The sequence below is a fragment of the Drosophila ananassae genome, chromosome 3R (assembly GCF_017639315.1).
Source record: "Drosophila ananassae strain 14024-0371.13 chromosome 3R, ASM1763931v2, whole genome shotgun sequence".
Lineage (NCBI taxonomy): Eukaryota > Metazoa > Arthropoda > Insecta > Diptera > Drosophilidae > Drosophila > Drosophila ananassae.
The window spans coordinates 15,094,672-15,106,219 of NC_057930.1; the positions used below are offsets into that span (position 1 = coordinate 15,094,672).

Sequence of the window (11,548 nt, forward strand, 5' to 3'; positions counted from 1 at the left end):
CAACTGTGTGCGACTCGGTGTGCCTTTCTCTTTTGCCACTCGACTGGGCCAAGTCGCATCTCCCAGTTGACTTTGATTGACATTTGCTGTTGTTTGCATTTGCCAAAACAATTTTTGCCTTTATATTCCGCTTTTTGCCGGTAATCTATCATGATTTTATTTCGCATTTTGGGTGGCCGAATGCTACTGCCAAGAGGGAAATTGATCGGCACTCGTTTTTCTGTTCTCTCCCTTGGGTTCTGACCCAGTTTCGTGGATCTTTCGTCTTATTATCCTTAGGATTTCGATTGATTTCAATTCTATTTGTTAGTCACGCAATTTTCGCGGCAGGTATGGCAGGTAAATATTACTTCGGTCCGTGTGTGTCAAGTTCAAGGTCTCGTTTCTATGGTTAAATGGTTTTATTATCTCTAATGACGAGGCTTTGATGGAAAAGCTCTTTATCGGAGCAATCAAATCGGTAGTTAATGGATAATAAAGCTAATAACTCTGGGGGCCACAATGGGGACATTTTGTAAACGATGTTGGAGAATAATTTTTAGACGAGTTTCTAATTTTTATTTCAACTTTCTTTGAGTATCATAATTAAGTCAACTATCCAAGTTTTCTACTTCAGTGCGGGCATTAAGAGCTTTCAAGTTGGCAAGATTTTTGTGTTTTTCTTTCTAAATGGGAAGCAACCCTTGACCTGATTCTGCACTAGTTCACTTCAACTCTATAGTATACGAATATTAAATGCACTTTAAGAAGTCTTGTCATATTCTCCGACAAAATCATGCCCTAGACCTGATAGCAAGGACCAATTATGGCCATAAAACCCCACTTTCTAGAGCAGTATAATGCATTTTGTGAGTTACAGAAACCTCAACATGTCCTAATTGCCTGTTTGGGGTTTGCCTTTGCTCTCGCATGTCACATATAATTAAAATTATTACAATTCCGCAGAGAGGGTGGTTGGTAGACCCCCATGCACCCTTGCATTCCAAAATCAGTTTACTTTACTGTCTTGTTTCTCCCTTTCAATGGCGAATGGCGAATGCTAAATGGTATTATTTTAGGAACGCATTTTCCTAGTTAACTTCATTTGCAGTCCTCTAGTTGTGGTTGCATGTTTTTCTGTTTTTTTTTTCCTGTAGTTTCAGTTGCAACACAAGAATTGGGTGGTTTATTTGGGGGAGTGGCTCGAGGGCTACAATATGCATATATATTTTTGAAAGTGGGCTCTAGCTTTGGCTTGATAAATGGGCCAAGTACTGGGTATAGATGGAGTTTCACTCGGAGCACTCTCGTGCTTGTATTTTGCGTTTGTTGGGCACTTGTTAAATCGATAAATGAATTTTTTTATACCACCATTTTCCCCGAAAAACGTCACATTTCGAGCCATTTTTGTTTTGGCTTCTTGTTGCTTTTTCTCTCCTATATATTTTCCTATATTATTCGGTCGTGTTTGTGGGATTTGTGTGGCTTACTGCACTGCTGTAGGGATTCAGTTTGTCCTCCTTTTATTTTTTGGATTATTGTCTGGCTTAAATTGTTTAATATAATTAAATTACAAGCAGAGGAGTCTCAGCCCTGGCAGTGAAATAAATTTATTTCGGTCTTCTGTCCTCCTTTTTCTGTTTTTCCTGTTTTATTTTTTACTTTATTTATGTTTATATTTTTTCGCAATTTTATTTTTTGCTATTTTAATTCCGCCTCTGTTCCTTGTTTTCCTTTTCTCTCTAGCGTTTTTTAACCCGCACGCGACAATTATGCATATTTTTATAAATAAACAAGTCCACACATACACTCACGGCCAACAAGCTTTTGGCCAACGAAGCGTATGCGTAATATTTTTCTTTTTTCAGCTATGTGCCCGACAGGGCTGTAATTTCCACCTGCCGTGCGAAAAATTCTTAAAAGCAATTTTTACAGCATACAAATTATGCAGAACCCCAAGGAAAAATAATGAATTTAAATTTGAATTTATGTAGTCACAAGAAAAAGGCGTGTTAGATGAGGTACTTAAAGTGTGAATTGGGAAAACCATGATCTTTTCTATTTGATCTTCAGAAAGAAAGTCTTTCTTTCATTTTCCAATTTTCCGCTCTCCCAGGCCTCAGGTCTCAGGCCTCCAGTAGTAATCTTGACTTTCCCAGGAGCCATTAATCAACATTATCAGCTTATGTCAGTATGCCCGGGCTCAGGAACCTCTAAAAAATAATTACCCAGTATTTAGTGTGAGTATACGTTTATAAAGCGAGACATCTGCACACGCATCAGAGAAAGACCCAGGCCCCTCGAATTATACTTGGCCATGCCAGAAGTGGGACAGACACTCAGACAGACACTAAACCAAAAAATTATTTGAAAAAATAAAAGAGACTCTCGTTTAATGGGTCAGGCCATTTTGGTATCTCTGGATATGGTTAGAAATCAGGGTGACTAATGATTCAAGAGGGGCTATACAAAAGTTCACTTTAACCAGCTTTTTGGGGTTCAAGGCCTCGAGCAACACGTGAGCAACTTTTACTTTTGTTTCGACTCTGACCAGAGACCAGAGACCAGAGACTAGAGACCGAAGAAAAGTTATGTAAATTGTTGGGGCATCGGCATTGGGCCATTGAGAACCCAATAATGGGGACCAGTTCTCATTATATTGATTAATCGTGTGAGGTTTGACCCCGAATCGGTCAACAAAAGAGCTTAGTTGGGTCGCTTAACTGTGAACGCATCTTTCTTGCCGTTCCAGATTGTAAACTAACATTTCTATTGGGCTCTATTGATTGGGTTTTTCCAAAAACATTTTTTTTTCGCATATATATTTTTTTTTTGCAAATTTTTGCCTTTTGATCTTTTATGAAATCTGTGTCAGAATGCCGCACAACTGCCGCAGTCCTCCATTGATATAAAAATAACAAAAAATGTATAAAAAAAATACAAAAATATAAAAAGACCGATGTGAGTCAGAAATAGTAGTGGAGATGCTGCTTAGTAGAAGCTTTTAGTTTTTTGTGTATATTTGGGGCCAACCAGTCGCCAAAAGCCTCTGTCAGTGGGTCAAAAGTTATGCGAAGAATGCTTGAAAATTTAGGTGGCTTCTGAATTTATTTTAGTTGTTTTATTTTTATAGAAACTTTGCAAAAAAGTGTTGATGGTTTCAGGGTTAAATGCATTTAATAGCCACTCATGGCTTTGCATTTAGAGCCATTAAAATGAAATTAAAAGCCATCTTGAACTACAAGTACTAAAATCCAAATAAAAATAATAATAATTTCAATAGCAGCTGCTGTCTTGTTTCGGAGGAAATCTTTACCCATATTTTTCAAATTAAAAGTCCGACAAGTTTGAAATCCACTTGAGAATTCTTCGACAAGCCATTTATTTCGACATTTTTCACTTGGGACTTGTGCAAAAAGTTTTTATGCATATTTTTAGCTACAAGTGTCTCTTTTTTTCGCACAATTACAAAATACAAAATACAAATGCAAAGAAAACAGCTCAAATTACTCAGCAAATCGAAAGTGAAATTCATGGTTGGCCTTCAACAGCTTCGTTTTGTATCTGTGATTTTTTATTATTATTATTTGGTCCATCCATAAGTGCACTTCACCATAAATTATTCAACTTGAAAAGCACACATAATTAAAAAGAAATTGTATTCGGTCTAGGAAAATGTATGTATGAATTTCTGCTGAATTTAAATTATGTAATTTATAATGTCAGCTTGTACGGAATTACACAATTTCGAGTATCAAGTGATATATAATATATTTCAAACACATTTCAATTCGTTATATTGAAACGTGCCACAGTTTTATGAGTCTGATGAGTAAGTGCCCAGCGTGGGGCCTTTCGAAAATGTTTATAAATAAAATTTTAGACCAGGGAATTCAAATGGTGGGAAATTTTTATTCTCTATAGATAAAATAATTGAAAGACCTGTCAAATAAGAAAAATTATAGACATCCCATAGTTAATAGAGGGGAATTAAAATCCCTTTTTTATATAAAGCCTTAAATCTTTAAAATTTAAAAGATAGCGAGTATCTTTTTTCACTATTTTGTGCGGTTTGTGGCTTTTGGAAAAGTTTCTGGTATTTTTATTGTTGCAGCTGTCGCTGTTGCCACCGTTTTAACCCACACTTTGTGGCTGGGAGAGTAACTGAGTGGAGAACTGCCAAAGTCAATGTTATTTCGGTGGCAGCTGTTGTCCCTTCCCGTTGTATTGCATACCATAGTTTGGCAATTTCTTATATTTTCCATAATGTTTAATATTTAAAATAGCTTTATCAATAAGCGGATTACAAGTCCACATTGTAGTTTTGAATTTATAGATGTTTACATTCTACCCAATCCGCCACAAACTCATTAGCATTGTGGTGCTGTGGGTGGGAGGTGGTTGGATGTGGGTGTTTCTGGTTATGCCACAGTTTGTGGTTGCCTCTGATGTCGGATGATGATGAGGATGGTCTTTGATGCTCAGTATTTTGAATTTCTGTTGACGTTGGCAGGAGGATGTCCGCAAAACCAAATGACAAATGCAAACCGAATCGAATGCAATTTAAATTGAAATTGGGTTGCATTTCCCAATAAATAGAAGCGCATTCATAAACAATGGAAGTCCAAACTCAAGAATGGGTTTAAAAATCATTTAATTTTTGTGGTTTGCATTTCCTGAAGTTATCGTTACATTTTTTCCCAACCAATCTATGAGCTATTTGTTTTATTTAATTTGAAAAAACATTTTCGTGAAACAAACTGAACATATATACAATTAAGTGTTGTAATTAAAAGCAATTTTCGTATTTGAATGCTGCCATTGAAATATAGCTTGATATCCATCTGATATTCAACTCTTCGTGCTGTTGCATGAAAATGCTAATTATGCTTTATTATAGAAATTTTAATCCAATTTAATTGAAAGCCAATTCTAGGTGGATTACCTCCACCGCCCCACCACTGCCCTATTGTTACGGCAATGTGAACTTCACGGCTCTGTGCGCAACTATTACGCCAGCAATTATAGCTCACTCAACACATATGTATATGATTATCTATCTGGCTACTCTAACAAGTTTTTCCTTCCCTCTACTCCCTCTGTTCCTCTCCAGCGTGCGGATTGTGCTTTTGGTGCGGGATCCACGTGGCACAATGCAGTCGAGAAGGCATAGGGTCTGGTGCGCCGGCAATGAGGACTGCGAGGATCCGCGTCTGGTGTGCCAGGATCTGCAGGATGACTACAAAACGGCCAAGGAAATGCTAGAAAAGTATCCATCCCGATTTAGGTGAGGATCTTACTTATATATTTTTTTAAAATTTAATTATTAATAAGAACATTGCTCTTTAGAACCCTTCGCTATGAGGACTTGTCGCTCAATCCCAGTGAGATGACCCAGGACATCTTACTGTTCTATGGCTTGCCGTTCGATCCAGCTGTCGAGGAATTCCTGGACACACACACCAAGGAAAACATTGGCGGCGTCAGTTCCACATATCGCGATTCCAGATCAGCGCCATTCCATTGGATTCGGGATCTAAAGCCAGACGAGGTGGGTACAGCATACACTCCCTTCAATAAAAATGAAAATTTCAATTAAATTCGTAATTATTTCCCATGAACAGATTAAACAAATCCAAGACGCCTGCTTGGATGCCATGGACCTGTGGGGCTATCGACGCATCGAGGACTTCAGCAACTTCTCCAGCATCCAGCAGACCTTCGATCCCATGGTGATGCCGCCCCCGTTCACGTGAACGCGGTCCTAGTGTTAGCTGATCTATCTGATAATGATAACTAATTCTTCTACTTGGTACATTTTGTTGTGATATCGTCGTGTTGAGCGAGCAAAAAGAAAAAAAGAGTAAGAAAACTGGAAAAGAGCCGAAAGGAGTTGAAAGTGGCCAGAACAGAGAGAGATTTGTGGCAGAAAGACCCAGAGACAGGCAGTAGGTTTGTTAGGCATTGTGGGTGCATTTGTGGGAACTCGATTGCTGGCACATTTTTTGCTGAACACGCAAACACACTTAACTGAGCAATAGTTATTAATATATATATATATATATAAATAAATATAAACATTAACTGAATATACAATATGAAATGCATAATTTTAGTAATTGGCGAATTTTGTGTAGAGCGTAAAACGGTACGAAACCAGTCGAATATCAGATTTACATTTAGGCCTAGAATTTAAGCAAAAACCAATAAAACTGAAAACTTAGTCTATATAGGGCTGCGTATTGTGGATTGTTTACTTGGCTTTTTGATGTAAATTGTTTAGGCAAAACAAAGCAATTTTTGTAATTCAGCTTAAAAAGTGCGTATATAGATAAAAACCCAGTGATTTAGCGTCTTTACTGAAAAAACAAAACTCACAACCAAAACGTATCAGTCAGAAATTCAACAAAACTAAGCTCGAAAACGATTAGATGATGCAATTATACAAAAAAACATATAAAAATTCGACAAAATGTTTGGCAAACCAAAAATTGTGCAATATTATCAAAAAGGAATAAAACAAAAACAATTAAATCACGCTAGTATCAATTTAGACACGAATTTCCTAAAGCAAATTATAAAAAATTATATACAAAATGTAACAAAAGAGCAATGGGCACTCAACTCCTACTTATAAGTTTCCTTAGGAATAATTTATTTTTATGGTTATTTAGTTGTAATTGTAATTAAATTGTACTATACTTTATGTCATTATTATACAAATGCGTTAAATACGTTCTCGTTTTCCAAAACGACGCCCAGTATATCGATCAAATTGGTAAACAAAACAAGTTTAAGTGATTTGATTATTTGATAAACGAAAGAATCCAGCAATATTTGCATAATTACACTTATTAAGCAAAATAACAACTGAATAAACAATGAATTATAAGAAAGGTAGTGTTCTCTATTTCATTATTTTTCGATGGGGTAAAATAAAATAATTTGGAGGTCTAGAAACACAAATAAGTCGTAAAATTGTATAAACATTGTATTGTATAAACATCTTATATAAAGTTTTGTATATATTTTTATATAGTTTTATAAACTTATATATAGTTTTGTATAACGGCCCATACCGAAGGCTATATCTTTGCCGATTTCCACCCGATTCTAAAACGGAATACCTTAATCGATTTGTAAATCGATTGTCCATCAATCTGCATCAAAATCTAGGAACGAAATATTTTTTAGATTTTTCGACCCATTTTCTGGGCTATCCCCTTCAAAATGTGGAAAGTGCATGGGAACGACAATATGCCCCACTGCGATGGCTATATCTTTGTCGATTTCTACCCGATTCTAGAACGGAATACCTTAATCGATTTGTAGGTCGATTCTCCATCAATCTGCATCAAAATCTAGGAACGAAATATTTTTTAGATTTTTCGACCCATTTTCTGGGCTATCCCCTGCAAAATGCGGAAAGTGCATGGGGAGCCCAATCTCCCCCATTGCGATGGCTATATCTTGGCCGATTTCCACCCGATTCTAGAGCGGAATACCTTAATCGATTTGTACATCGATTCTCCATCAATTTGCATCAAAATCTAGGAACGAAATATTTTTTAGATTTTTTAACCTATTTTCTGGGCTATCCCCTTCAAAATGCGGAAAGTGCATGGGGAGCCCAATATCCCCCATTGCGATGGCTATATCTTGGCCGATTTCCACCAGATTCTAGAGCGGAATACCTTAATCGATTTGTAGATCAATTTGCCATCAATCTGCATCAAAATCTAGGAACGAAATATTTTTTGGATTTTTCGACCCATTTTCTGGGCTATCCCCTTCAAAATGTGGAAAGTGCTTGGGGAGGCCAATATGCCCCACTGCGATGGCTATATCTTGGCCGATTTCCACCCGATTCTAGAGCGGAATACCTTAATCGATTTGTAGATCAATTTGCCATCAATCTGCATCAAAATCTGGGAACAAAATATGTTGTAGATTTTTCGACCTATTTTCTGGGCCATCCCCTGCAAAATGCGGAAAGTGCAAGGGGAGCCCAATATCCCCCATTGCGATGGCTATATCTTGGCCGATTTCCACCCGATTCTAGAGCGGAATACCTTAATCGATTTGTAGATCAATTTGCCATCAATCTGCATCAAAATCTGGGAACAAAATATTTTGTAGATTTTTCGACCTATTTTCTGGGCTATCCCCTGCAAAATGCGGAAAATGCAAGGGGAGCCCAATATCCCCCATTGCGATGGCTATATCTTGGCCGATTTCCACCCGATTCTAGAGCGGAATACCTTAATCGATTTGTACATCGATTCTCCATCAATTTGCATCAAAATCTAGGAACGAAATATTTTTTAGATTTTTTAACCTATTTTCTGGGCTATCCCCTTCAAAATGCGGAAAGTGCATGGGGAGCCCAATATCCCCCATTGCGATGGCTATATCTTGGCCGATTTCCACCCAATTCTAGAGCGGAATACCTTAATCGATTTGTACATCGATTCGCCATCAATCTGCATCAAAATCTAGGAACGAAATATTTTTTAGATTTTTCGACCCATTTTCTGGCCTATCCCCTTCAAAATGCGGAAAGTGCATGGGGAGCCCAATATCCCCCATTGCGATGGCTATATCTTGGCCGATTTCCACCCGATTCTAGAGCGGAATACCTTAATCGATTTGTACATCGATTCGCCATCAATCTGCATCAAAATCTAGGAACAAAATATTTTGTAGATTTTTCGACCCATTTTCTGGGCTATCCCCTGCAAAATGCGGAAAGTGCAAGGGGAGCCCAATATCCCCCATTGCGATGGCTATATCTTGGCCGATTTCCACCCGATTCTAGAGCGGAATACCTTAATCGATTTGTACATCGATTCTCCATCAATCTGCATCAAAATCTAGGAACGAAATATTTTTTAGATTTTTCGACCCATTTTTTCTATCCCCTGCAAAATGCGGAAAGTGCAAGGGGAGCCCAATATCCCCCATTGCGATGGCTATATCTTGGCCGATTTCCACCCGATTCTAGAGCGGAATACCTTAATCGATTTGTACATCGATTCTCCATCAATTTGCATCAAAATCTAGGAACGAAATATTTTTTAGATTTTTCGACCTATTTTCTGGGCTATCCCCTTCAAAATGCGGAAAGTGCAAGGGGAGCCCAATATCCCCCATTGCGATGGCTATATCTTGGCCGATTTCCACCCAATTCTAGAGCGGAATACCTTAATCGATTTGTACATCGATTCTCCATCAATTTGCATCAAAATCTAGGAACGAAATATTTTTTAGATTTTTCGACCCATTTTCTGGGCTATCCCCTGCAAAATGCGGAAAGTGCCAGGGGAGCCCAATATCCCCCATTGCGATGGCTATATCTTGGCCGATTTCCACCCGATTCTAGAGCGGAATACCTTAATCGATTTGTACATCGATTCTCCATCAATCTGCATCAAAATCTAGGAACGAAATATTTTTTAGATTTTTCGACCCATTTTTTCTATCCCCTGCAAAATGCGGAAAGTGCAAGGGGAGCCCAATATCCCCCATTGCGATGGCTATATCTTGGCCGATTTCCACCCGATTCTAGAGCGGAATACCTTAATCGATTTGTACATCGATTCTCCATCAATTTGCATCAAAATCTAGGAACAAAATATTTTTTAGATTTTTCGACCCATTTTCTGGGCTATCCCCTTAAAAATGCGGAAAGTGCATGGGGAGCCCAATCCCCCCCATTGCGATGGCTATATCTTGGCCGATTTCCACCCGATTCTAAAACGGAATACCTTAATCGATTTGTACATCGATTCTCCATCAATCTGCATCAAAATCTAGGAACAAAATATTTTGTAGATTTTTCGACCCATTTTCTGGGCTATCCCCTTCAAAATGCGGAAAGTGCATGGGGAGCCCAATATCCCCCATTGCGATGGCTATATCTTCGTCAATTTCCCCCCGATTCTAGAGTGGAATACCTTAATAGATTGTTTGATCGATTCTCCATCAATCTGCATCAAAATCTAGGAACAAAATATTTTCTGGATTTTTCCGAAGTTAGTTTTCATTCTTCTTTACATACATCGAACTGCCAACACCATTTTATTTCTACATGAGTTGCGGTGGCGCCACTTTGCCATTAGGTGGCTGTTTCTCAAACTACCAAATGCGCCAGAATGTATTATGTGGAAATTATCTGCCACTGCGAACTAAACCTGGCGTATAATTTGAAATAATTCATTTATTTTTAAATTCCTATACCTAGTTTTAAATATTTCATGAAGTAATAAAACTTTTGGCTGAATAAATCAAAGTTGCACTTGTCTTTGGCCCCGTTTAGTGTCCAGTTTATTGTGTGAGGTGCTAGAGTCTGGCATTTAATGTTGTAGTCGGAAACTAGGACGTCCCATGCCATCTCCCAGTGCTCCACCCTGTGGCTAAGGATGCTCCCTTTAAGGCTGCACAGTCCTTCTGGGGTAAAAGGACTAAAAAGCGGATGATGGAGTCTTTCAATCCCGGCTATGTCTGCACAGATCCCGGTTATAAAGACATCCTCCAGGGGCAAGAAATTCGTATCCAAGGCAGTAGTATATAGCGTTGGCACTACGTCCATAGAAATCAGATAGCCCGATCCGGATATATAGTCGGGATATATGTCGAGGGGATACATGGAGGATGGCATGTACGACTTATCAGAGACATCTCTGGATGGCAGGACATTGCAGAATCTATGTCCCATTATCAAGTTCTTGGTTCGATTAAGACGATCCGTGGGTTTATAGGAAGTACGATCATAGTATTCCAAAGTGTCCTTGTAGAGGGGAATCGTACCCCCCAATATATAGTGCAAAAGGTTGGGAATGTTCACAAAGGAATCATCATCGCATTTTAAAAAGAAAGCCGAGTTCTTCGTACAATTATTCGCTATATGTTTAAGGATCATCACTGACTTCAATGTCAGGTTCTGGTAGCAGTCCACAAAGTCCTCCTGAATGATATCATTGTGCAATTCGGCTTCTCTCTTCATATATATAGTACTGCTCTTATCCCGACTGCGACCAACAACAAATACTAAACGCACGTTGAGTCTCATTTGCTCACCTCTGCCCTGCAAATAGTCCTTAAATAGGTTCATATGTTCTGGCAGAGGTTGCAGAAAGTTTTCCACTGAATATCCATGGAACTTCACAAAAGCTGGATAGTTAAAATCGTTGGTATTACCCCATGTCTGACGGATAAGCGAGCGCTGTTTAAAGTTTTTCAACTTGGAGGCAACAGCTATTATAAGGATGGCTTTATCCTGGCAGAATCCTTTCGGAACTATGAGGGCTGTTTCCTTATCTGGATCCAGGTAGTCACTTATCTTTCGAGAAACATTATTTCCCCAAGTTGGTAGTTCCGCTGTTTAAGGTTTTAAGTTTTAAGGTTTTTAGTTTTTTTTATAATAATTCTTACCACGTCGGTTTATAAAATCCATAGTATCAAATGACTTATGGTACAGAAATATTATTAAAAGTAATATCAGAAAGGTATAAATTCTTTTCCTGCGACGTGGTAACATTTCGAAGGGATTCAAAATTAGAACCCTTTT

General features: G+C 38.2%; 2 protein-coding genes across 2 annotated transcripts in view; one reads left to right on the forward strand and one right to left on the reverse strand.

Annotated features, from left to right (window-relative positions):
* The window catches only part of LOC6496997 (carbohydrate sulfotransferase 4), a 32,378-nt gene extending 25,499 nt beyond the window's left edge, over positions 1 to 6,879 (forward strand). The window contains exons 2-4 of the mRNA XM_001962928.4: positions 5,093 to 5,266; positions 5,329 to 5,530; positions 5,604 to 6,879. Of these exons, the coding sequence (XP_001962964.2) occupies positions 5,093 to 5,266; positions 5,329 to 5,530; positions 5,604 to 5,735 (508 nt within the window). The 3' untranslated portion in view covers positions 5,736 to 6,879. The remainder of the gene's footprint in view (positions 1 to 5,092; positions 5,267 to 5,328; positions 5,531 to 5,603) is intronic.
* Positions 6,880 to 10,204: 3,325 nt separating this feature from the next.
* Positions 10,205 to 11,539, reverse strand: LOC6498506 (beta-1,3-galactosyltransferase 1). Its single transcript, XM_001962927.4, has 2 exons — positions 11,413 to 11,539; positions 10,205 to 11,358 (listed from the first exon to the last, which is right to left on the reverse strand). Exons 1-2 carry the CDS (start codon positions 11,516 to 11,518, stop codon positions 10,205 to 10,207), a joined length of 1,260 nt encoding a protein of 419 aa, XP_001962963.3. The 5' UTR covers positions 11,519 to 11,539.
* Positions 11,540 to 11,548: the final 9 nt, after the last annotated feature.

Coding starts and splice junctions, on each gene's coding strand:
- LOC6498506 (XM_001962927.4), bottom strand. CDS start 11,518: ATGTTACCACGTCGCAGGAAAAGAATTTATACCTTTCTGATATTACTT. Junction 11,359..11,412: donor GGATTTTATAAACCGACGTG/GTAAGAATTATT, acceptor AACCTTAAACAG/CGGAACTACCAACTTGGGGA.